General features: G+C 39.6%; 1 protein-coding gene across 7 annotated transcripts in view; it reads left to right on the top strand.

Moving 5' to 3' along the window:
- Positions 1 to 11,014, top strand: part of NYAP2 (neuronal tyrosine-phosphorylated phosphoinositide-3-kinase adaptor 2) — a 136,805-nt gene extending 125,791 nt beyond the window's left edge. For 6 of the 7 annotated variants that reach the window (XM_020584934.2, XM_020584932.2, XM_020584931.2 and 3 more), the window contains one exon: positions 6,979 to 11,014. In XM_020584934.2, coding sequence (XP_020440523.2) covers positions 6,979 to 7,206 — 228 coding nt within the window. In that variant the 3' untranslated portion in view covers positions 7,207 to 11,014. The remainder of the gene's footprint in view (positions 1 to 6,978) is intronic. The other variant, XM_020584933.2, reaches the window with a different exon arrangement.
- Positions 11,015 to 26,616: the final 15,602 nt, after the last annotated feature.

The raw sequence follows: 26,616 nt of genomic DNA, 5'->3' as shown, positions 1-26,616 counted from the left end.
AGGATCTCTGCTCAGATCTTCTGAAACCTGATTCTGGCTGAACTCCTTCCTGCCTTGGACAACTCCCCTTTTGCGAACATGTGCTAAGAGGACCTGCACGTCGAGCTGAGTATCAGGTAGCGAAGTAACTGTTGCTGCTTAACATAGCCCTCCAGCGCTTGCCCCCGGGGCAAAGGACTGCTTCTAGGAGTGGGATTTCACACCTTCGCAGTGGAAATACCTTACCCGGCCACGGGGCTGGGAGCCATCTGCACCAGAGAAAGTGCCGTCAAGAGTTTCAGTGGGAAAGAGAGTTTGGAAACTCCTGTCTGAGAACAGGCATGAGGGAGGGAGTACCTTTTCCTCCCAGAGGATGGTAAGTGGCTTTCAGAAAGCCTTTCTTCTTCACTTACTGCAGCCTGCCAAAACAAACCAGCATGCTTGGCTCTGCTGAATGATGTGAAGCACTGCACATGGATTGCACTGTTAGAGACCGCTTTGCTTACAGATCCAGGAGACATTTCTAATAATCTCCTCCTGCTGCCTTTTTTATTTCATTGTATTTTGTGTTAGTTTAAGATCACTTTGTTATAGCTTCACACCAGCTGTTGGGCTTTTATTTTATCTGTGTTATGCAGTTCTGACAAAGAAAAGGATATTTCTGTATGACAGCCATGATCACATATGTGTGATATAGTTTTCCCCATTCTTCAGGAGTCAGCCCCTCTGCTCATCCAGCAGGAGAGAGAGATGCTTATGAAGCAAACAGTAACTTCCTCAGCCCCATAACCTATGGAACTTCAGCACAGTAAGTGGGAACCTACAGTACTAGGAAAAAATGATGAAAACAACTGAATCATGGGGCTGTCCTATTGCCCAGAGCTTCCGATTTCACCTCAAACAAACCAACAGCATTAAAACAAGGCAAGCAAAGAATTTAACAGCCAAGATGTCATGAGGAGAAACAGGAGAAACAGCTGAAGGGGATATGGTGTCATCTAAAGCCCTCACCTAAGCTAGAGTGGAAGATTTTTTTTTAGGTCATTAGAAGTTCATACATCACAAATGAACACCCTGCTCACAGACGTGTCCAGAGCATGAAATATTGTGTGGTCGCTTCAAATGTAAGAAAAGTTTCCTAAAAATGAATGAAAATTGACAAGAATTTCAAACTTAGTGACTACTAGTAGAGCTGTGTCCAATATTTCAAGTATTTCTTCTCCCACATGGCATTTTTAGCAGCACATATTTTCACGGGCACTTGTGTGAAAAATTATAGTGCACCTTCAATGACAGGTTTCCTGAAACTCCTCTTAGCACTGGGAATGAGCATGGCCTTATCCTCATACCGCACTTCACCAATGGCCTGACTTTAGAGGAGCAGAATTGCTCCTGGCACTTGCTCTCCTCTTGTCTCCTGCCTGCCCAGTGTTCAGGGCTAAAGTTACCTAGGGCATGGTTTGAGACAAGGGGATATGAGTAGGACTAATGTAGCACAAAATGTCTTTTTGCTAAGAGAGGGCATTATCCATCCATGTATTTATGTAGGTATTTAAGTCACATATGAACAAGTAAAATTTTTCACAGCTAACAAAGAGAGTCCCAGGCCTGGTGCTGAGGATGTTTCAGTCTATATTTTTAGTCCTGCTCATGGATTTTTCTTTTTACAGCCCTTATGTTTTTCATTCGGAAAGGCTATGCTACATGGGATCATTTAGTTTGTATGTAACTTACAGGTATCACAATGTCTTTTTTCAATAGCATCCATGTCTTCAGGAACTTGCACAGACCTGCTTGGGGCCTGTCCTGATGCACATTGCCTGGTGTTACTTATAGCGATAGTCCAGTTCCTGAAGGGCCCAAAAGTCTGACCTCATAGTGTGGATATTCATCCACAAAAAGATGTAAGATGTTTTCTACACCTGGTGAACACACCCAGCCTGTGTGCAAAGTTGTGTCCATCAGTAGCTTCCATCAGTATCTATCATTGGATAATATTTTATTCTTTTTCTATCTGTAACCAAACTATCCTGCTTAGTTAAGAACAAGGAAAGAACCATGTTCATTTACGTTTCTCTTTCTTGCTTTAAACACCCATACTTTGAGCACTTCTGTGGAGGTGCTGGTGCAGTGTTTCATGGCACAGCGAGGGATGTGGTGGGGGTTCCCAGGGCTGGGTAGAGACAGGGCCGGGGCAATGGAAAACAGAAATAGGCTGCTGTGACACCAGGGACTTTCTGGCAGTGTGAGTCACTGTCTGTTTTCCAAAGCCTGTTCTGAGTTTTCCCTGAGATTATGTGCTTTTCCCAGTAAATTCTGATGTGGCAGAGAACTATGGTATGTACTGACCTCTGGCTTCAAGTCCTGGCCTCTAAGAGCCGTTGAACTGCACATGTTCTGCCCATCAAACCTCAGCTCCAAGACAGTTCTGTGGTCTAGCTCAGGGCAATCTAATTTAAGCAATACATGTATTTGGAAACCATTGGGACTGCTAATTATCTTCCTGGAATAATACAAAATTTCAAACCGATGAGATATGAGGTCAGTCCCACTGCTAATGCAGGCACACACAGACAAAAATGTACCATTTTCACTTTGCAGAGAAGGGAACTACTTTGTCTAGTTTGTTTCTCTGACCTTCATAAAGCCTTAAAACACCCACCAGAAGGGATCTTTTTTTTACTGCGAAAGATTTTAATTTTGCATTGTTTTGAGGATATGTAAAGTTGTTGTTTTTTCTTAGTTGAAGATGGGTTTATTACTTCTTGTTCTGTGGCACTGTCAACACAGAACCCAAGAGTACATAAAAGATCTTAATAATATTTATTTCCAATGTTTTGGAAATAAAAAAATCGGAAAACTGAGAGCAAATAGTAAAAGTAAGCTGGCACATAGACTGGTTTCTCCTAAAGATTGCAAAAAAGCTGGTGATTAAAACTGTATGGAAAAGCTCGGTTTTGTATAGTGGAAGAAGTTTCTTACCTTTTGTTGTTGATGTTCAAGTTTGGCACAAGCATTTACTTTGAAGAAGGTTTTTGAAGGAAAACTAGAGACTGATGACTAATCAAAAGGTCAGTGTGTTTACCAGGAACTTGTCAGAGATCCTTGTTTACTCTTGCACTCAGTCACATTCAGGTGAGAGAATTTATCCAACCACTGTACATTCCTGTATGCTTCCTACACATCCATTTATCACTCAGCTTTTACTGCCTGCCTAGGAGCAAGGATTTGACCCTATCTCCAACACCTGCTTGGTGAATGTCCAAACTTCTGGGCCTTTCCCTGGTGTTTTTCTTCACTCTCTTGCTCTATCTGATTTAAAATTAATTTTTTAAAAAGGTGTCTTATACCTTGGATAATCTAATGAGTAAAGATTCCATCAAAGCAAAAATTGACGTACAATTAGCAAATTTTGTAATCTGTAGGATATTATGGGACATAGTACCTGATACACATCCTGGAGTCTCCAGGAGGTCCCTTCTTACAATCCTAGCATTAGCTGCTGGCTCTTTCTTCCCTCTTCAGTAAGAACAGGTTTTGGGCCAAAATTCGCTGGTCAGAACCAAGTTTTCCTCTCCTGTTCTGTGTCTTGTTGGCTCTTACCTCCAGTGATGATGCGTTTTGTGCCTGTCTGTGTACATCCACATCTGCAGCCAAGCTCTGACATGATGCAGTATGTGCACCATTCCTGAAGCACGATGGGATCTTTCCCAGGAGAGCTGTATAGCTATAAAATTCTTTGAATGCTCTACTTTTTTTTCATAAATTAAGTTGTAACATCATTGTCTTTTGTGCCTCTCACATGGAACAAATTCCTTGTTATGCTTTGGCAGGAATATTAGCCTGGTGCATGACCAGAGGAGCAGGCTGAAGCCAGAAAGGAGGGAGAATGTGAAAAAAATTAGTGCTGGAACTAAATGTGAGTGCCACCAGTTCAGTCACTGGATTAGGTCTAAGACTGCAGTGTTAAACACATTAGCTTTAAACACCTCAACAGCTCTACTGAAGTCATCAGGGGTTTTTACTGTGATTAAACAGCTGGGTTGAGTCCTGGCCTGTGAGCGTCAGTGCCTGTTACTCGTCTAGGATGCACTGAAAATTTAGTTAACACTCTGGGACTTCATATCAGTGACATGGTTATTGTCATTTCTGTAGTTCATTGATCTGCAATGGGTATTTCCTCTTAGGTCTGTCCTACAGCTTCCAGAGGCCATGCATCTTTGTTCCTAATATTTTTGTTCTGTTGCACTTAAACACTAAACAACTGGGCAAAACTATCAAAAAACCCTTTAATATTTAAGCTTTTTTTAATATTTAAGCTTTTTTTTCCCCAGGCCTTTCAACATCATATGTTCACTTGGTGTATTTTAGCAAATTACTTTCCCCATCCCAGTTCTACAAGTTTCCCCTGCATGCACCATTATTGAGTGTAGTTCCAGACATTGTGTCATGCAAACAGTACACCTAAGAAGATCCTGATAGGAAGGACTTAGCCATCAAACAAAAATAGCATTAAAAAAATCCCAAGCAGACTTGAAAATCTGTGTCTGGGAAAACTCAAATTCTTCACAGTAAATGATTCACTAACCGTAACAAAATATGGTGGCCAGTATAAAAAAAAGATTTTGGAGCTGCCTACTCTTGGGTATATTTTAGGTGCTGTTTTGCAGGGGGCGGCAGAGTGTCTGTGTAACTGATACATTCTACAACTCCATTTCTATCTTTGGGAAGTTGCAACTGGCATTTTAGAAATTAGCATGTCAAAATGCTGCTTCTGTCCCCTTGAGTACCCCCTTGAATGAAGGAGATCAGTACCACAAGGTACCGTGTTGGCACTGCACTGTGTGTAGCACGGTGGTGAGCGGGGGGTGACGTGGATGTGACACTCTCATGGTGGCTGTCGTGTGTGCTGCGTGCGGTGCTTGTGACACTTGGTGACTGGAGCACCCCGCGTGCCGTGGGGATTGGCATTGGCACACACTCTGCCTGTGATGTGATGAGCTGTAAAAGAGAAGGCATTTCCCGGTGCCCAGGAGAGGAAATCCATGCTCAAGCGCTGTTGTCGGCAGGCCTGGTGCAGAAGCCGCTGTGCTGGTGAATATTTGTGTAATGAATAACGTGCAGACTGTGTCTCTGTCCTTCCCCACAGAGGAGGACCCAGCTGAAGACACTGCTGTGTAAGTACTGACCCACTACTGGTGAGCAGAATGGCAGGAAACCTGGGTCAGGTAGAGCCTTCCCCAACATCTGTGGAGTCGAGCCGATGGGTGGGAGGGGAGTATCTCCAGTCAGGGAGTTTTGGACCAAGCCTGGGCACCCAAAGAGAGAAAATCTCATGGCCATGGTAGACACTGTGCCTCATGCCCACCTGCACCACAGTAAATGTTAGATCACTCCTGAAATGAAAGACAAGTATTCCATTAAGAGCAGGCACAGCAGAATTCCTGAAGAAATGGCTCAGCCATTCAGGAGGACACATTGCAGATAAGTTACCTATGTAATTCAAAACTCATAATATGGATTAAACTTGTTTTACTTAGAGTACTATCTAGTGTATAAGGTGAGAATGGTTTTGTGATAAAATTATTTTATCCTGTTTCACCCCCTTTTATTTTTTACAAAAAATACCAACATTTCTGTATTCTATTAATTTTTCTGTTTGAGTACATAATTTTTTATTACTTGTTCTGGTAGGCTTTCTTACATTTATTCCTTTTTCTTTGTTTTCTGCTATGAATCTGAACATTTGCTTTATTTATTATCAATAAATGCTAAATATGCTTCAAGCTGAACACAAAAACTACTGAGATCCAAGGAAGTTTCTATAAGGGCTTCTAAGCAAACCAGGCCTCAGTTCTGGGGACTTGGAGTATGCCCACTCTTGGCATTCTAAGACTTATGAAGGAAAGGCATATGCATTATTAAATGTATTCAAATACCCTTAATAATAAAGATACATTTCCTTCATCAACCACAAATGCTGCCAAAGTATTGGTGTACATGTTAATTTTCATGGCAAGAGTAGAGGTGTACCTGGACCGTATGTGAACATATCGTGTGTGTTTACTTACACACAAATCCTTAACTCATGGGAAACAAATGTGGGGACTCTCAAGACAACACTTCAAATTTGCAAAGCAATTGTTGAGGAGTTTTCTGAGCTGTAGGTATACAGTGATATCCAAAACCAGTGAGCCCTTTCAGAAGAGTTTACTATTAGTGATTTTTTGTTCCAGTCTAAAGCCTCTGAAGACACAACATTTTCAATTGTGAACTCCCCACTGAACTTGAATGAAGCCACATTCTCAGCTTCAGAGGGGCTGTGACACGTACTTACAGCTAAACATATGCTAACCTCCCCTTTTGGATCAGGATCATGTTCTCAAGTATTCCACATGCATGAAAACATGGAGTTTCTAAACTCCTGGTGCCTTCCAGTTAATGAAATATCACAGAGTAGGATAGGCTAATCCATATAATTTGCATGGAGTTCATTAAATCATTTTAACAAAATTTAACAGTTTTATTTAGCTTGATACTCAGAAATGTTATCACCCTGCTTTTAATGTGACAGGAATTGGAAGGCAATATAAAACATGGGTTTCGGTGTGTAGAATTTTTTATTTCCACAACTTAAGGATGTTGTTAAGATCCATATGCCTTTTTAAGACCTATTCTATCATTTAAAATCCAACCAGTGCTAGATAGCCAAAACCATTTATCTTTATTAGCTTTTAGTGCTCCGGAGAAGTTAAAGCAGGGATCTTTTATAACCCCTTTTTTTTCTTAAAGAAGTAATTAGAAGTAAAGCTGTTTAACTCTGTTTCTGTTGTTTGCATAGAGATTTTTATTCATCAATTTAGAGTGTTTCAAATAAGAGTAAGCTAATTTTGCAAAGAAAAAGCATATTCAGTCTATGACCAAGACAGTTATTCATATGTTTTTTTCCTTTTTTTTTTTCCCCCTTTCTTCTCTTCCTCCATCCACCTCCCCCAATAGGTGACGTGCATGCAGTGGTTACAAGGGGACCATACGATGCTGGATATGATTGAAAAGAAACGTTGCCTCTGCAAAGAAATCAAAGCTCGACAGAAATCAGAGAAAGGACTCTGCAAACAGGACAGCATGCCTATTTTGCCGAGTTGGAAAAAGAATGCCGGGACCAAGAAATACAGTCCTCCTCCTTATTCTAAACAACAAACTGTTTTCTGGGACACTGCAATTTGACAGGGCTGTGGAGGATGCCCTCTCTACTGTGTTGCACCAAGCACAGGTAGCCTGCTTTCTTAATAAGGCAAAGGCTCTAACCTAAGACTTACCTACAGGTAGTGAACTTCCTAGGAACAAACACACTGGTACAGTGCTCACCTGTCAATCGAGAGAGATTTAGGTTTCCAACTGGATTAAGGCAAACATATTTATCCAGGATTTTTTTGGATCCAGAAGATATCAAAATGTAAATATTTCACCAATATATTGAAAACACCCAAACTAATACACTGTTTAAATATATATATATATATATATAAACGAAAAAATTTATGGAGAATTTTACTATATAATGTTACTGTTGTATGTTTTATTACCTATTTTCTATGTTCTATTCTACTGTTCACCCCCACTCCCGCCGCCACTATTTTATTTCTCTGACCTGCCTAGATGTGGCCTCTGTACAAAAGCATGCGGTTGTACGTGTTGTTGGAGAGGACAATGTACAAAACAACTCGGTGCTAGGGCTGTAGAAGATAACTAGAGTCGTACTTGTTAGATGTCCTTAGTTTAGGAGGGAGGGATAGACAAAGGAGAGAGTTCTGGTGGGAAGCAGCAAACCTGCAAGCGCTGAAAATACAAGTGCTCGATGTGGGTGCCCAAGTTGCATTTAAAATATTAATTGTTCTGCGTCTGTTTTCCCGTAATGTTAACCAGATGAATTGCCCTTGGTTTTATATGAACCAGTTACTAAAATGATTTGGCCAAGGAACTAAATTTTCTGCAGCAAAGCTTGGGACTGAATTTCTTCCTTGACGACGTTCCGTTGATTAGCAGAGACCATGGTTCACTGTGACTAAGCATTGTGCAGCCCTTGGAGAGAGCCAGTTGCTCAGTGGGTTGAGCTCAGTGGGTTGGCCACTGCCACCGCCGTCCCTATCCACATTTACCAACGGTCCAGAAAATAAAGGCGACAAAATCTGTTTACATGTTTATTATTTTTAAATCCAGCAACACATCCTAACTTACGCTCTGTCAGATTTCCTCATGTTGTTTCTGTGGGCTGGAATTCAGACCCCTTGGAAGGCAGTTGGGAAATCCCTCTTGATTTCATGCGGTTTTGAAGCAGAAGCCCACGTAATGTGTTCTCCTGGCTATGCTGTTTCTTCTTCCTGGCTGCTTCTGGAATTGGCTTGCAATCCTGTATTATATTACACCCATTTTAACAGAATATTGTGTCATGACCAAAGAATTATGGTCTCCTGGTTTTAACAGGAGAAAGAGATGGCTTATACTGATTATGAGGGTGAAATCTGTGCAGTGAAATATCTTCCAAAAGGATCTGTTGAGAATGAGGGAAACTTGTACTGCGTTGGAGTAGGGGGAAAAAAAGATCTATGGCATATATTTTGTATATTAAAATTTCTATCTTTGTGTCTGAAGTTTGGTAGTACAAAATTCCTTCTTTTAAACAATCATTTTAATGTTATATTCGCCAAGAAAAAAAGATGTGTTGTTTGAAACTTCTTGTTATATTGGCTTTTCTTTGAAATTATATTGTCAGCATTGCCACAGCTGTAATTGCTGATCAAAAAAGACCAAAAATAACAAATTTTAGAAGGTTTTGTAATCTATATTGCTAAAGTTTGAGTTTCAGTAATGCTTTATCAGTAGTAGTTTCTTTTCAGCCTCTGAAATAAAGTTTTTAAATATTTTATAACTAATTAACTAATGTATATTTTGATGTCCAAACTGAGATTTCTGTAAAAGATGAAGTGTGTGTTTATATGTGTGTATGTATATTAGCATTATTGTATATGTATATATGCATATGTGTACACACATATACATGTATATATGCATGTATCTATATATACCCATAGATGTGTGCATACGTATATATCCACATACGTTAAATATTGGTGCGTTATGAATACAAAGGCTGGAATAGGTACAGAATTGAAATGCAGATTTGAAGACCCCCTCACAGCCAAAATGACAGAAGACATGAAAAAACCCAGAGGCTGTGAGGGAATCTTTGAACATGTTACATCCAAAAGACACCAACTGTATATTCTGCTTATTCTCTTTTTTTTAAAGAAAGAAAATGGCAGAAGAAAAACTCCAGAGATCTCGCAAAGTTCCAGAATCTGCTGGAAAGAAGACAACTTGTTGGTCATGAGAAATCTGTTGAGATAACAGGTTCATTATTCAGCAAGTGTTCATGCTTTGTCTTCTTTGTAATGTGGCAAGAGAAGAATTTTCTATATCCATGTGTGAAATACTTAGCTCAGCCCTTTTCCCCAACTGCACAAAGTCACTGGTGACAAAACGCAAGCCGGTGTTCAGTCAGTTCTGCCAGTCCTTGTCCTCACTGGTCTCCTCCTGGAGCAGTTCCTTTAAAGCCGCGCTGCCGGAGCATCACTGGCTGCGCAGACCCTGGGTACACCCACTGGGGGAAGGCAGTGTCAGTGTGAACAGTTCTGTCTTTGGTAGTGTTTGTTCATATTGTGTCCTTTCCATATTGAGACTTAATAGGAATAAATATCAGGGAATTGAAGCATTCTTGTCCTAAGCAGACTTGCTTGTACACTTAGCCCACCACAAACTCCTTGTTTTGCTTTTATTGCTCAACACTGTTTATGTTGTCCTTCCTAAATAACTGCCCACGTGCTTCCAGACCTCCATTGTATCCCATGGAAACAATGGCTTTTTGTTTTAAAGTGCGACAACATGAAAAAGTAAAATATAACTTAGCACTTACCTTCAAAGCACTTTAGAAATGTGAAGTAAACCTCATGCTTGCAAGAGCCGTTTTACTGAGGAGGGACGTGAGGCTCAGGCGGAGTAGTTTCCAAAGGTCAGGGACAGAGCCAGAACAGGACACAGCCACTGCCCTGTCCCGTGACTGCTGGCCCACCCCACTGCTCGAGTAAAAGGCATATTGTCCCGCCGAGAGCTGCCATCACAGTGCTGTCAAACATTCCTACATCACCTCTTGTCTCAGCAGCTTCTGTGTCACAGGGTGAATGACAGTGCTTAGTTACACACAGTCATTAAAGCTGTAGTCTGTATAAATATGCAATCTGTATATACATACAGATCACATATATACACACACTTATGGAGACTGTATATATGAAATTGTTTGGTATGCACTTATTTTGCTTTAAACTCCTGAAGTTAAACATTATAGTGTAGCAATTTGTGTAAGGTGCACTGTGATTTCAAGAAAGCACAGTAAAGTCACAGGTCTTGTTATTCTTGCACTAAAAATGTGTTTACGTATATTAGCCAATGTATGTCTACTTTATTGCTCCTTTTGACAAATTAAAGCAAATGGTATAAAATAGTATGGGGTTTTTTGGTTTGGGTTGTTTATTTTTAAGTGGACAATGGCACTAAGTTTTTAAATGACAGGGTTTTTAAATAAAATGAAATCATTCTGTGTTCATTCCGATGTAATACATTTACTAATATCTTGAAACTGAATGTCATGTTGCTTTTTTTATATTTCATTAGAAATTGTCAGGTATGTGCCTGAGATTGTGTAGGACTAAGGAGTAGCTAGAGGCTAACTGTAATCATATATTATTAGCCGTTTCTATATACACAGTATAAATACATATTAATTTTCTTTTCATTTTTGTACTTGATTTTTTTAGGTAAGATGTAATTAAATGTACTTTGATACTTCTGAAGTAATAAGATGTTGTTTGAAGATCAATTCTGCTTTCTTTAGTGCATTGACAATATTTTACAATAATTTAGTGCTTATTTATTTGTGCTCCAGTGTAATTATAATAAAAAGCAATAGTTTAAAATATTCAGCTGTTCATTTTCATTTGATGGTTTAAGTTTAGAGACAGGTTATTCACTAGGGATTAGCCAGAGATTCCTGGGAAGAAAAGTCAAGTCACAGATGTGTATTTATAGCATTCCCTAGGTACATTTTTAATCCCACCATTTGTTGGAGGAAATGAATTCATTGCTTTAATAGGTTAGTGTTGGGGTCCCTCCCCTGCCGTGTAGCCCTGGGAGAGGGGCCCTGAGGGCACAGACACGGGGTTTCCCTGCCCCTGCTCAGCCTCGTTCCCATGGGTTGGTTTGTGTTCCCTGCGCGGGCAGAAGGACCCTTGGTCCCGTGATTGGAACAGTTCCTGGGCAGAGCTCCGGCCATGCGGCTGGAGAAATAAACATCTCTCTGAAACAGCTATCAAGAATCTCTCTGTCCATATATATTTCCTTTCCACGGGACTCCTGGTTTGATATATGCGTGTTGCAGGATCCCCACTGCAACAGGTTAGTATTTGCAAGTCATGCCTGGTTGCATCTAATGCCGTGAGTGCCATCCTCAACTAAATTCTTAGGATAAGATTTCTCTGAAAAGCAGATAAATTTTTGTCTAAGCACCTTTCACAGTTTGGGATGCCAGATGCTCACTTCAAAGACACCCCCTTCAAAGATCTCCACTTGCAGAATATCCCCAAATGAGAGAGGGACCTATCACACTCGTCATAAAGCTCTAGAAAATCTGCTTAAAAGTAAGCATAATCTTCCTGTTTCCAGCCAAAAGCTTTAGTCCCATTAGGATGTAAAACCCAGCTCTTGCAGAGGAATTCCACAACTTTTTTAAGACATCCCCCTTAATATTTTTAAGAAGGCATTTTGTAATTTGAAAAGGTTTCCAAGTAAGCAAGTAGTTAATAAAGAGCCCGGTAAGAAACAGTAATGTTCTTGCTGTGGCACTGAGACCGTATTTCTCTCCCTTCATGAAAAAAAGCTGCCTCTAATATGCAAAAAAGTCTTTTCCATGTTTGTACAGATCTGAATGCAGAAATGCACTGGAAGGGGAAACTTCTGATTGTCTTCAGCAGGGGCTGCTTATGTGACAGATTGCGAATGATCCAGAAAGTGCTTTCCAAGTGCTTCCCTGCCCCAGGAGTCACCTGCTTTCCCCAAGGCACAGCCTCTCTGCTCAGCAGCAACCCCATTGACAGGGCCCATATATAAGATGAAGAGCTTTGCTACCTCTTCATGCTCCTCTTCCTCTCCCCAGCCTGACATGGATGTTCAGAGTGACTCATCCTCTAAAGCAAAGTCCAGCCTTTTTCTCACAGGCTCTATGTTTCATATGAAGACCCCCTAGGGATGACTAGAAATTAACAGAATACTGTTTTACAGGGATTTCTCCAGCCATAAAAGAGGAAAAGAGATTCCATCAGTTTGTCAGAATGATGTCTGTGCTCTTCAGTGGTACAGTTCACAAAATCCTGTGTCCTATCTCATTTCTAAAGGCTTGTCATGGTGACTTCCAACATTCACCCTACTCCAAATGACATGCCTGACCACTGCTGGACACAGCAGCCCCTGAACAGAGAAGGAATGAAATGGAAGGATTGCCAAATGCATCAGGAAGTATAAATATGAGGAAAATTCAGACTTTTGCCTATTTGAAATATGTGTATTCTCCTTCTTTGCCACTGCAGAAATACTTTTTATATACCATTGCTTCTTAAACAGAAGAGGTTTAAATTAAAAGGAGACAAGACCATAAAAAGTAACAGTTGAGTTTTACACTTGTATTTGCTCTAAGTTTATTCAGAAATGGAAAGGTGCCTGCGGTGCTCTGTCTTGGGTGTCTGCTCCTTTTGCATTTTGAAAGCCATCACAATACCACTGGCTGGAGTTGCTGCTGTTTTTCTGCCACAGTCACTCGGAGTGACCTCAGCTGGTGCCAGAGTGGCTGAGAAGCAATTAAAGCACAGAGGGGCCTGTCTTGCTTGAGAACAAGTAACCTGCCCTGAGCACAGCAGGGAAGTTGAGCAGCCCTTAGAGGGACGATGGGCCAATATCTCCCACATCTATGGCCAGCACTCACAGAGCTGGCAAGGGAACTGCAGGAAACTAAATAAAATTTACAAAAACGAAAGACAACTAAAAAGAAACACTGCTCAAAGGCAAGGCTGAACACATTTGGCATTTATTTTTTAAACCTACCAACATCTCTTTTGTGGTGCTTTTTCTTCTCCTTTAAAACAAGGTTACACACCTGTCACCTTTTAATTGAGATTTTTGGCACTGGGGTGGATGGTGGTTTCATTGTTCTCCCCCCCTGTGGTATATTTTCATCTTCTTTTGTCTCCTTCTCTCTTTCTGTCTCAATCCTTTCTTTCATTATGTGCTTTGGAAACTATATATGCATGTACAAGGCTTCCTATCATCTTTTTTTTCCTGTTTATGTTTTTCTCTACCTCCTGTTCTCAGCTGGCTCTGGTCTCTAACCCTCATGAAAACGTACGAGGAGAGCAAGAGGAAGATCCACCATAGATTTTCTTTTAGGAGGTAGTATTTATCAATGCTGTTCGTGTTTTATACACAACAATTTTCACAGAGGGCTGGGGAAAGAGAAACGGCTGGGAATGTGGCAGGAAACAGAGCTTCTGTCTCCAGCACAGGGGTATATCCATGTGGCACCAGGACTAGTCCCAGTGACCTTGCAGCGAGCCAGGCAGGGTCCCTTTCCCCAGCACAAGTGACACCCGCCAGGAGGAACCTCCTGTGACAGGTTTTCGGTGACGATCGCAGCGTGCCGTGTTCGGGAAGCAGGGAAAGCGCCCCGGCTGTCAGTCCCCGAAGGAGAGAGAGGAGCCTGCGCTTCCTCAGCAGTCGCTCCTGATTGAATGTCTTTGGTGCTGCTCTCTGTGACCTTATACTTTCTTTGGACATTAACACCTCTGCAAAGTGGGTGTTAAATGGTGCTGTTAGTGTCTGTAGCGTGGTTTTACATCCACTTGAGAAGTGTAAATGATTCTACAAGGTGCAGGGCACTGGAAAATCAGTTTTCCCCGGGCTCCAGCTGGCTGGGGAAATTCAAATGAACTCCTGTGGAATCCAGCTCCTACCAAAGAGCTCTTTTCTTTCCCAAGTTCTTCAGGTTTATTTTACTGTTCTTGTAAACACAACAACTGAATGGCTAGTGTGTTTATTTTTCTAGTTTAAAGGAGCTGAGATGTCCTTGGCCAAGCAGGCAAAGAGTCACTTTCTGCCTGGCTTTTAGGCCCATTTGAGAATTTTGTCACAGCTGCTGCTGAACTATGTGGCCCATCCAAGAAGCCCACGCTTTCTTTCCCTGGCTCTCACCCTGTGTGTGGGATGTGGTGGCACATGTTGTAGATGGAATAAGCTGACAGGATGAGTTATTCCCTGTGGTATGTGTTTGACTGACTAGGCACTACCTGAGAGTGTTTCTTCATTTTCTGAACTGCGTCGCTTACAATTTCCACGCTCAGTATGGGTAAGACTTCCCTCCCATGCTTTGGCAATCCCTATCCCTGGCCATGGTGACAGAACATCTGGCCTAGCTTCCTAAAAGCTAAAAAAATTGGTGGTATAATGTCCTCCAAATAAGAGGACAAATTTCAAAACTAACTGGGATCCAACCTTTTGAGGTATTCAAGGTTGCAGGAAATGCCATCAGCCTCAACAAAAAACAGACTTCTCGTGCAGCAGCAGTCAGCAGGAGAAAACCTGCAGTACTGCACACAGGGTCAAAGGAATGAACATCAGCACCTGAAAGGGTCATTTAAGCTCACCTAAGCCACTCAATACCCCTTGCAGTGCACCTTGCAGCACTACAGAAAGGTGGTGACCTTTGAGGGAAAGCCCAGCCAGGCATCTCATCTGAGCAGCAGCTCGGGGCAGCCCTGGCACTGCACACCCCGGTGAGTGTGGGTGTGCCTTCAGGTGTGACCAGGGCATTGCTGTGAGCCCTTGCAAACAGGTGCTGCACGGTCACCACAGTCAGTGCTGGAATGATCTTGCCAACTTGTGCCAGGGATTCACTGCTGTGGACTGACAGGAACTGTGAATTTGACCAGTTATCATATGTTTTTCCTTGTACTTTTGCTGCTGTTTCATTCTGGGAAGCTCCCCTCTGTTTCATCACTTATGTCCATTTTTGTAGACACAGACAGAAGTGCAAATCTCCAGTACACTGTCTGAATTAATACTCTGAATCTATGGCTGAGAGAAATGCTGAAAGCCCTTTATAATAGCAGGGTTTGAAATGAGCTAAGTAACATGTCCGAGTCTTATTTTTATTTTTGCCAAAAGTTTCATATTCCTTTATTTTCCATCTGGTTCAGGAATTCAAACACAAATGATATTTTGAAATTTGGTACCAAAAGATGTTTCAGATTCTGACAGGTTTTAATCCAATAGAAAAGCAGATTTGAGTTCATGCTTTCTTTACTTTCATAAGAAAGCTGTCTTACTGCCTATATAATTTCCACAGAGATACTATTGCTTATGTTAACAGGGTTCTACAACATATAAATTACCTTTCTGTCCTTCTCTCCCTGAGAAAGAATGAATATGTAGTGTTTTTCACTCAGGTTTTTCTTTCTCGGTATGTCCACAAGATAAATGAGTGCTCTGTCAAGTGAGGTTAGTGGGTTTAAGGAAGGGAAAAATTGTTTAGTGTCTTGGTATGGTGAAATATAACACTTAATGTACATATTCTGCTAGTTCAAGATGTGTTTTAGGCAAGTTTTATACTGTTTCCATGATAAATTAATAGGAAATTGGACAAAATGCTGACTTTGGATTCTTGCTTGTGTTCAAAGTGTTCTTCAAACTTTATCTTGACTGAAGAGCCCTAGATAATACAGCCAAGAAGAATAATTAATGGTACAGTTACTGTTGTTCTATCTTAGACAAATACGCTTTTAGTTTTACTCTGGACCAAAAATATTTTATGCACCTTTGATTTATCTTTGGGTAGACTGTTAGTGGCTGTCTGATACTGTCAAAGGTAAATCAAAGACTTAATGAAGGATCAGTGTCAACCTTTCCCACTATTTCAGAGAACATTTTAAAACGTTGGAGACCTCAACCTCCAGTACTCCCTTACCTTTTCTCTCCATTTTTAAATTTAGTCCCATTTTCTACGATGTGGACCTTACAAATAGTCTCCACATTCCTGCTATTAGCTAGTTTGCTGTGGGTCTTTTGTGTTGCGTTTTGGGGTTGTAACTCTTTTTATTTGTTTTTTATTCTCCTGACACTCTTCCATAAACCTTTGAAGTAAGGGGTAAATTAGTTTTCCATGACAAGGAATGGACATATGACACATCTTAATTCATGTGTATATGTACATCTTTAAACCAAAATGGGTACCTGATTCCAAGCGCTCCTGTAGAAGAACAAGAAAACAGGGTCATGTGCCTTTTTGGCATTCAGGACCTCCACATTAACAAAGTCTCATACCATGTTATGACAGCTCCAGCTTGGAATCCTAATTGGAAGATGTCATTTACTTTGCCATAGATTTAGGCAATTATTTACTTAGACATGTGAGTAACTTTCCTCTAGAGAGTTCAAGAAATGATATTAAATGCTCCCACAGAATTCAAACAGCAATATATGCTTTAGCTTAACAAATTATTATTGTTCTAAAAGAAAATAGTTTTCAATGTCGCAGTTGTCAAGTGCTCTTTGATGGATGTAATTCTGCAATGGAATGTGAAACTTTAAGATAGTGTCTTCTTTCAAAAACTCTTCTGAGGGGCATTAAGCTCTACTGTATATAACTAATGCTTTAAATATTCTTTCCTATTAGTTCAATCTTTATCTATCTCTGTGCTGCCTTGTTACCCAATATGAACTGCTCATTGAAATCGATTGTTCCTGGTTTTTTCAACCGTTGATTGTTCTTTCATGGCTGAACATTTTAAAATAACAATATTGATTTTTCTTACATTATAGCCCTCCTCATAAGTCCTAACCAGAGACTGTCACTGTGGCCTAAGAACATGTGGGGACACTTAGCAGTTCTGAATTTAGAACGAACAAGGTATGTTTAGTGCAGTATTCATCTGAGCATGGATCTTAAAATGGTCAGTCCCAGGATTCTATCTTAAAACAATGCTTTGGTTTATTTTTCTTGTAAAACTGGTGAAAATATTTACTTGCAAATGTGAAAGAGTGTGACACAGATCCTAGAATGTGCTAACTGGAATATCTTGTGTGTTCACAAGCCTTCAGTTTACTGAGTTTCCACAATTTCATGGGACTAGAATAGGACCAGAGAATAATTTCTGTTCTCTCCTCTTCTGCTGAGTGTGTAGAGAGTGTAGGGAATTGACTCCATCTCTTGGACCTCTGATGGCCCCGAGCACTCACCATGTGCTTGGAGGTGACTTTCAGGCCGGTACTCACTGGTGGCTGTGCAGGGAAGGATGTTCACATCTGTCTGGTCTGGCAGGATTAGCAGTAGCATGGCAAATTGTGGTCTCATATTACTACAACACTCAGGCCTTGTTTGGGGAAAATATTAATTGGATTGCTTTCTGTTTTCACAGGAGAAAGAGGAACAAACTTCTTTGTATATTATAAATGACAGGACATATCAGGAAGGTAAATGCAAAAAATAGGAAGTACAGTTGATTTGAAAACTTGAAATGGAAGCCTTTTTTCTAGAGACTTTTATTTTAATAGCAAAAGATGTTAAAATTCTGGTTTCATTTAAAACTATGAAGCAATTTTTGAATGTTGGTGTGTCCTAAGATTAATTTTCCAAGTGGAATGGTTTTTTTTAATTTTGAAATGGAGTTTTAGCATTAAGCAGGTTTTGCATATTAATAAAAAACTCAAGAAAAATCACCATTTTTGGTGCTTTTATTCAAGTTAGGACCTTGGAATAGGAAAGACTAGAAACCTTGTTTCTTTTGGAAACAAGTTTCAAAATGATTACATGATCCACAAAACAAAAAAATCTGAGAGGAATTCAAAGCAGCAGAGCATGACACACTGACACATAAACACCAGGACAGTGGCCACAGTGTGGCCTTTCAGAAGACCTGGCTGTGGGCATAGTTTCAAAGGACAACATGAATATCAAGAAAACCTTAGAACAAGCCCTCAGATTCATGAGAAGTGGTTGCCTCTGTGACCACACAAAAGGATGTGACTAAAAACTGAGGCAGAAAAAAAATACTGTGTGTCATGGCCTGTTCTGTAAGATAGAAACTCTTTTTCTGCAAGAGAAAGCCTTGTTGCTCTGGACTTGGCTGGTGAGATGAATTGTTACCTGCACTCCAGCCTGCTGTACTTTTACTCATCACATCATTGGAAACTTAATGGTTGAAGTCATTAACAGGAATATTTAGAAAAGGACAAAATCAGGTAGAAGAAAAGATGCTGCAGCAATTTGAATAACCATAGAAGAGGGAAGACATGACACTGAAAATTTGTAGCCTGACCCAAAAAATGTAAAATTATGAACAGACTGAATATGCTTTAGTGGAGGAAAACTAGAAAGGGAGAAAAGAAACATTTATCCCTGTTGTAATTAATGGAGTTAAAACCAGGAAAACAGCCAAAGTTATTGTTAAAATTTAAGGCTGACACAAAGATATTCAGAATAATTAGTAAAAAATAAACCCTGTAGGGAATAACTAAGTAAATGGGAAAGAATTTTCAGGTGTTTTTAACCCCTGCATCACCCATATTGATGCATGGCCCTGGTGAAACTGTCCTCAAGACTATGATACTGTGGGGTCAAGGTGTGGTGTGGATACAAATATTATTACTCTGAAAACAATATAGAGTTTTGGGAAAATTTTTTCTGATTTTGAAAACTTGGTCCATTATCGCAAATACAAATATGGTGCAGGGGATGACTGCACAAGGGCAGTGCTGTTAACACACAGCATGAGACATGATCCCTGCATCTTGGGTTCCAGATAGGGATATTTTGCATAAGATTTTCCTCACTATCTTCAGAGAGTTGGAAATGGTCATGGGAGGTGTCAGGTTGTGACTCAGCTGTTAAGATCAAGCTGTTGGTGAAAGGTTGTGCTGTAGTTTATTGGGTGTGTACAAGGCACTGTCAGACACTTCCCTCATGTGCCCACATCGGAGAGAAGCGGCCTTGGCAGTCGCCATCAGGGGACATCCGGCTCACAGGCCAAGCACCAAAGACCACCAAGAAAACATTGTCATCAAGGCTTAGCTCTGTGAAAGAGTTCCTTTTTGGTTCAGGGAAGACTTCTTAGCATCATCTGAGCAAGTCTTTAAACCTTTTTCCTGACAGCTGTTGTCCAAGCTAACAAAATACTGTGGAATACAAACATCAGTTAAAGGAGCAGCCAAGTGAGTTTGGCCTGTATTATCTACTTGTATTTTTCTTCTGGCCCTTCTTTGTAAAGGGGTGAGCTTTTAATTTATTTTTTTTTTTTAATTTTAACAGCATGCAGTGCAGCAAGGCTTTTGGTCATGATCAGGGCTCCTGGTCAGATTAATTTGGGGCAGGTTATTGAGGTAGGCCTGGAAACAACTGTTGGGCCTGGGCTACAAACATCAAACTCCCTGCACACTTGTGACAGCAGCAGCAGCAGAGGAACCTGACACAATAGGGAGCTGAGGCAGGGTGGCTGCTGCAGGCATTGAGCCAGAGGACTTGTGTGTACATTGAAGCTGGACCAGGGTGGCAGAAAACTGTGGGGTGTTTTGCTGGTGGTGGGCAGATGCTCATGGAGGCTTCCACGGTAATCTCTGAAACACCCTGGATTTAATTTTTATGTCAGAATGCTTGCTTCTGCAGAGAACAGTTTACGGTGGAGTTTTGTGTTTACGGAGAACTGTTAGGCTGCCCTTTAAAGTGTTTAAATAATATTGTATCAACACGGTGCAGACTGATACGTATCTTAGCAACTGTGTCAAGTTCACGATGGGCTAAAAATCCAAATGGGAATCAAACAATCTGGAGCCTTAGAGCTTAAAAAGCTGAGAATAAGGAGAAAATTACAAGGTTATTCTGGGCCCAACCAATGCAGCCCTTCAGCTTCACACTGTGCTAATTGTAGGTTAACAGGTACCTTAAAACTAAAATTAAAATTAAAGATACACGCAGTATCTACAAAAATTACAGCAAAAAAAAAGTGGTCTTTGAAGGCAAGAAAAAAAAAATTGAAATAACAGAAGTACAATTGAAGTTTGAAAGGAGTGAAGTCTATAAGTAAGCAAAACACTGTTGCCTGGTTTTTTTTACACTTTACACATCCATTGTTTCTTAAGTCTGAAAAACTCTGTCTTTGAATACCAGGTTGGATGCTGTATGTTTATCCCAAGTGTATGTGAGCAAGAATAGGGGTGCAGGTCCTGCTGTAAACATGAGCAAATGCTTGTCACCCACTCTGCTATTGTAAAAAGCCATGCAGCTCTGAGCTGTGCAGAAACCAGCACTACAGGGAGTTTACAGGCCTCTGGGACTGAGACAGGTTGAGTGGGTGATAAATTGTCCCAGATCTAGCAACAGTCACTTGGCATCACATTCCAATGATCTACGTTCATGGTCACCCCATTTATTGTGTGACTATTTCAAATCATTCCTGAACATACTGTGTGAGCAATTCTTTTTGACTTCAACAGGCTGAATTCGTCCTGTCTGCAGTACCTGAGCTGGGTCTGCAATGCCCCTTACCTTAGAGAATGAAGTTTCCTCCACAAAGCACATTTCAGCTTCAAAGTGTATCATGCAAGAGTTGTTCAAATTTTCCAGATACACATTTATACAGAGATCTGTGACTCCACTGATGGTTTGTATGAAGCCGATATTTAAAGACACTGTTAGTTAAGCCTTTTAAGTAGCTTGAGGATTATTATAGGTCTGAGAGTTTCTAGTTACCAGGATTTTAACTCATGCCTCTTTGCCAGAATTCATACAAGGCAGCACTGTGCTTCTTCTGTTCATCTATTTCCTTTCCAAGAACAGATCCAAGAGAGAATAAAGGAATAATAATGGCCCAAACCAAAACTGACACAAAGCTTGTTTTAGGTGTTAATGTTTATGACCTTGTAGTTCTTGAATGTTCTGGGCAAATCACTGCAGTAAATACCAGGGAGTCTCAAAAAATAATCTGGGCCCCTGAGGGTCCAGCCAGGTTTTGGGGAGGGATGCACTGTGTGAGAACAAAGCCTTCAGTTTGGCACATGGAGATTAAAGGATCAATTTGGTGAGATGGAGCAAGAAGGCAGAGTTATTAAAGTTAAAAGGATCTTGAACTTGATTCACCACATGATGTGAAGAGGGCACTAGGGGTTTATATGGTTATGCTGCTTCTTGTACCGTGTGAACCTCTGAAGAGTGGAGGTCCCATCTAATCTTAAATTACTTTGTCCTTCCCAGTTCTTGTGTCATGCTCAGGATGTGAGATTTCACTGACTCTGTGTGCTCAGTAACTGAATCTGCCAGCTGATGACTTGAACCTTTCCCAGGAATCACAAGGGACAGTCTAAACATCTCTGCATTTTAAGACACTGAGAGCATTTCACCATATGAACTTGAGGATTTCTTGAATATCCCAATATACTGGGGTATTGGAAGAAGTATTGGAGAGGGGAAAGAACAGTTAACTTCAAAAGTCAAAGAGGAAACATATTTTTAAGAGTTATTCCTTTGGAAGAGGATAGATTTATTACAAATGCAAAGTCTGAAGATCTAAATGGAGAAGCAGTGGAGTGATTTCTCAAGAGCTAATAATCTGTTCCCAGCACATATTTTAAAAGAATTTACTGTGAAATCAATTTTATCAGATGATAAAATCATATGGGTCTCTTCTGTCATGCAAATTCTCTGAAATAAAATGCCTTTTTTGGGTGAAATAACCTATTTTTCCATGCAAAAATTATGGTTTTTCAGGAAAGAAAATATTTTCCCCTCAGGAGAACTTTGCCTGAAGAGAGAAAATGAAACCAAGACGCTCTTTTCCTGTGAATATCTTACAAGGAGATGAAGATGCTGAGTACCCTGCAGTCTCACTGCCATTGAAGTAGCCAGCCAAGGGAGACAAAAATATCTGGGGGCTTGGCTACTCTCTGTCTGCCTAGGCTGTGTTCAGGTCAATTTTATTCCTGTGAAATTCCCAAGATCCTTTCAAGTAGAAAGCAGGAAGACAAAATTCATTATCATTCTTCCAAAACAGTCCCTTTACCCCTGAAATTCCCTGTAAATAAAGGAGAAAAAGCCACATTTCTAAGTGTTTGGCCCCTCCTAGAAGTAACAAATCTTTCAAAACTCTATACCCTTTTGAAGGAATGGATGTGATTTTCCCAACTATTATTCTACTTAAGACATTCACTGGATTTTTGTCCAACATCCAGTAGGGATTTTGGACCAACACATGGGGAGTGCTTTGCGGTGAGAAGGAGCATTGTGCCTAGTGCAGGTGAAGCTCTGAGTTTTCATTGGCTCTGGACACAGGATTGTTTCACGATGAAGGAGGCTGCCTACAAGGGCTCTAATCTCTAGTGGAGCTTCACAATCAGTATTGTATTAAATTCTGACAGCTGTCTAGTGAAACTACTTTTGTTTGTCAATCCCTGTTTTTTTCCATCTCTTCTCCCCTGCTTATCTTTCCTCTGTTTTATCTTCCCTTGCTTTCTGTCACCTTTCTCATTATGTATCATCCCCTACTTCTCTTTCCATAGAAATTTCCTTCTTGGAGGTGGGAGGACAAGAAATTTGTTGTATTCAATCCCATTTCCCCCTGATAACAATATTTTTAACATTCATGATATCTAAAGATACTGTCAAGATACGAGAGAAGAAAAGAACTAGACAGTGACACTGGCATTCCATCTGGTACAGTTAAAAAAACCCCAAAATTAAATGGCACAGCCTGAATGTTTCTGTCAATGATAGTTATAACAACAGCATGCACCATCTTAATAATAATGCTCTTCTCTCCCTGAATGGCAAGGTAGTAATATGAATACATATATTTTTCTTTTTATCTAAAATATTGTGAGTTAAGGGCCTTGATCTTTTTTGGTCTTCTTAATTTGCTCCCAATTCTGGAATTAATTTTGTTGATTCCTTGGAACTGATATTTACCTGATACTTTCCAAATGAATAATAAGTCCTTGGACCTCAAATAACAGATCAGACTTTGCTTGAGAATTTCAGAATTATGGCACATATATATTTCTCTCAGTCTGCCTGCTCTCCTGCTCAGCAGGTATGAGTTTGATCTGCCTGCAATTTTAAATGAAATTATTTTGGTAATTGACTGTAAAAAAATGGTTTCCTGAGCAGTATTTCTGTTTCAGTAAAGTTTGCTGGTATTTTGTAGCAATAACTTTTTCCATCAGGAAAAAAAAGAAACACATCTATTTCCATCCAGGTTGTGCAAAAGAAAAAAAATCTGTGTATCTGAAAATCCTTTATTCTGCTTTTAGACACTTTTAGAGAGGGTATTACAGTTTTATGTAGCCCATGATGCACTAAGATGACTTCAAGAGCTTGAAAGAAATATTAATTCTCATTTCAACATTTGTATTTGACTGTAGATCACAGCTCTGAAGGGGATTTTGTCTCTTGCCCTTCAGTTACAGTATTTGACACATCAGGTACTGTATAGAACTCAGTTATTCTGTTCCAGAAGAATGTATTTGTTTATCTTGCCTAGCTAGTCTCCTTTATCAAAACTGCTTTTTTAAATGACTGTTGTGCTCCCAGATGTTGTTTAACATTCAGCTTCCCTCCTTTGGCTTGAACTATGCTGCAATGTTCTCATTTGTTTTGAGATTAGCTATGGTTACAATATTTGACTTCAGCGTTTTGAACACTTTGGAGTTAAATAGCATTTAAATCCTAGATTAATCATGTTGGGTTTTGCCATTAAATAAAGAGTTCCATCTGCTAAATTTAAAATTACTTTGGGATGAGTAGTTTCAAATATTAACAGCAAGGCATTTAAGCTTGAGCTTGCTTAAATTCTATCGTTTGAAATCAAAACCCTTCCACTTTCTTTATACTTGCTGTCCAATCACAATACAATATTTAGAAGAATGTTTTGTCCAATTTCATTAGACACAAAGATATAAAAAGATGGCATTCTACTTTTTCATTCAGCACCTGGAAAACTTTCATTTAAACCTGCCAAAAGATATGATTTTTCATTCTTCCTGAAATGTTTCAAATGCAAAAAACATGCAAAAACAACGCAGTTCTGCTGTCCTGTTGATTGCCACTTTGTCCATGCCTGCTTACTGGACAGACTGTGCTTGAGTCATGGAAATTATGTGCTGGTAAGACACTTCTGCACCTTTCTCAATAGCAACCCTTGGGCTGATGCTTCAGAACAGAAATCACAATAGGAATGTGGGCTTCCCTGATTTCGTGAAGACTTAAGATGTGACTAGATATTGTTCTCATCTCTTATCCCTAGGTTGTGGACAAAACCACTGAGCTCTACTCCCTGGGGAGCACTGCAAGCATATGAGGAGCTACTCTGTTGAACATCTTTGGGATTTTCATGATTGGTTTTTTTTTTGTTGAGTGGAAGTTGGATTGGAGGTTCATCTCAAGCAGTTATTTTACAGTGAATTTTGTATCAATTTTCGCTGAAAATAGTAAATTCTGCCTTAAGCGATTTTAAGTAAATCATGTTTATGTATTTATTGGGAAAGATTTCCCAGTATTCTTGCAGAAACGGGAAAACTTCACCTTGAGTGAAGTCCATGGCCAACCAATGCCTTCGTAGAAAACACCTGTTGAAAGCACTGTCTCAGGAAGGACAAAATACATGATACAATGCTTCTGCCTTTTCCTTGTCAACATCAACCTCCCTTCATGTTCTTCTCTCTTTCAGTTCGGGGCTTTTATGTCCCTGCAGTGAAAAATATTCCTGACCAGTAGTGTTCTCCTTTTTTTTATGCTTCCTTTATCATAAGGGTATTTTTTCCATTATATCCTATATTCAGACTTGTTATTTCAACTCCCCTCTCTCTCTCTTTTCAAAATACTAAGGGATTAAGAAAGAAAGGCTAGTAGATTAATTCCTGAGTGCAGAGATTTCAAGATTTGATTCCTATAATGCAGAGTACTTTCATCTCCAGTTAAAAGGAATAATGAATGAATCTGTTTTAAACACAAATTCAGTCACCAAATTATTTCCTTTTACCTATGCTACTGTGGTTTAAAATTTTCATACAGCACTGGGTCTAATGGAAATTCTCCTTTGAATGACTAGGAACAGAGTCTTAAGATACTGAAATTTAAAATTAAAAAAAATCATTAAAAAATTTATTTTGAGCTGACATGGCTCATGTAGAATTTTCTGCTTCATTTTAGAAGCTGCTAGTTAATTAGGAAAAAGGTGAAGAAACTTCATTCACTATTGCATAACTTTTTCTGTATCTTTTAATAATTTTTAACATCTAATATACAAAAAGGTAATCAAGTATTGCATCACTCTAACTAGTACTCTAAGTTCAAGAATCAGTCAAAATTAATTTCTTATCTTTATGGACTTTGGGGCACACAAATATATATATTCATTATTTATGCAACAGAGCAAATGTGAGGACATGTATGGATATAAACTAAGGCAAGTTGGGTGAATTGTATGTGTCCTCAGGAAAAAAAAAAGAAAAAAGTTTACCAGTGTAATTTTAAAAAACAATCAATGCAAAACTTAATCTACTAATTCCTTTCCTTAAGGTCATTGACTTTTACATCAGACTGTAGTTACAATGATATTTTTATATAAAATGCATTAAATATTAGCACTAAAATAATTTAAGTTTGCAAGGTAAATATTATTACTCAATGAAGAAGCATTTTAAGAAAAATAAAAAGCCACATAATGATTTTAAAATAGTGATCAGTTTTGTGTGCTTTCACAAAGTGGTAAGTAGTCTTTGAGTTTTATTATTTGTCTGCTAAAGATGAACATAGAGCATAATAAAAAAAGAGAGAAAAATTATATACAGTGGCATTTACTGTGTAGGTCACAGGAGAGTTTACTTCCTCAAAGTCTTCCAGACCACTGCAAGTCTAACACCCATTAAATTAGGAATATCAAAAATACAAATGGAAATGATGAAAGTGAGATATGTGTCAAGTTAATATATTTTTGGTTACTATGTTACTGAAATTTTGTCCCAGTTAACAAAAACAAGGAGACATTTTCTTATTTAATTTTCAGTCTTCAGCAATATGTAGCCTGACCAGCAGAAATTTTAGTTGATGAAACAGAACCAGTGCCTAGATCCCGGCAATCCAAGAATGACCAAAAAACTGAGGGTAGGAGAAGGTTTGCTGATCTGGAAGCTTTTCCAGGCAGTTTGGTGTGGTCAGTGCTATTTATGGATGGCTGGGTATTGACTTGCTTCAGAAACTGAAATGCTCTTAAGTCAGACTCAGAAAGAAAGTTGGGTATATGTTTATACATACATATATAATTGTGATACGTATATGTTTGTGTAAGGACAGTGAAGAACTGCATTTGTTTACACTTCCTCTTAGCAGTTTTGCTAAACCTGCTCTGCAAAAGTGGAGCTACAAAGCCAAAGTCTCAGTTTCTGAGAAATGGTGGCATTGCACCTGTTTGCTTAAGCTTTAGGATGCACTCAATTCAC

The sequence above is a fragment of the Corvus cornix genome, chromosome 9, assembly GCF_000738735.6.
Source record: "Corvus cornix cornix isolate S_Up_H32 chromosome 9, ASM73873v5, whole genome shotgun sequence".
Lineage (NCBI taxonomy): Eukaryota > Metazoa > Chordata > Aves > Passeriformes > Corvidae > Corvus > Corvus cornix.
The sequence above is the reverse complement of the archived record's forward strand: the minus strand, read 5'-3'. Positions and strand labels throughout refer to the sequence as shown.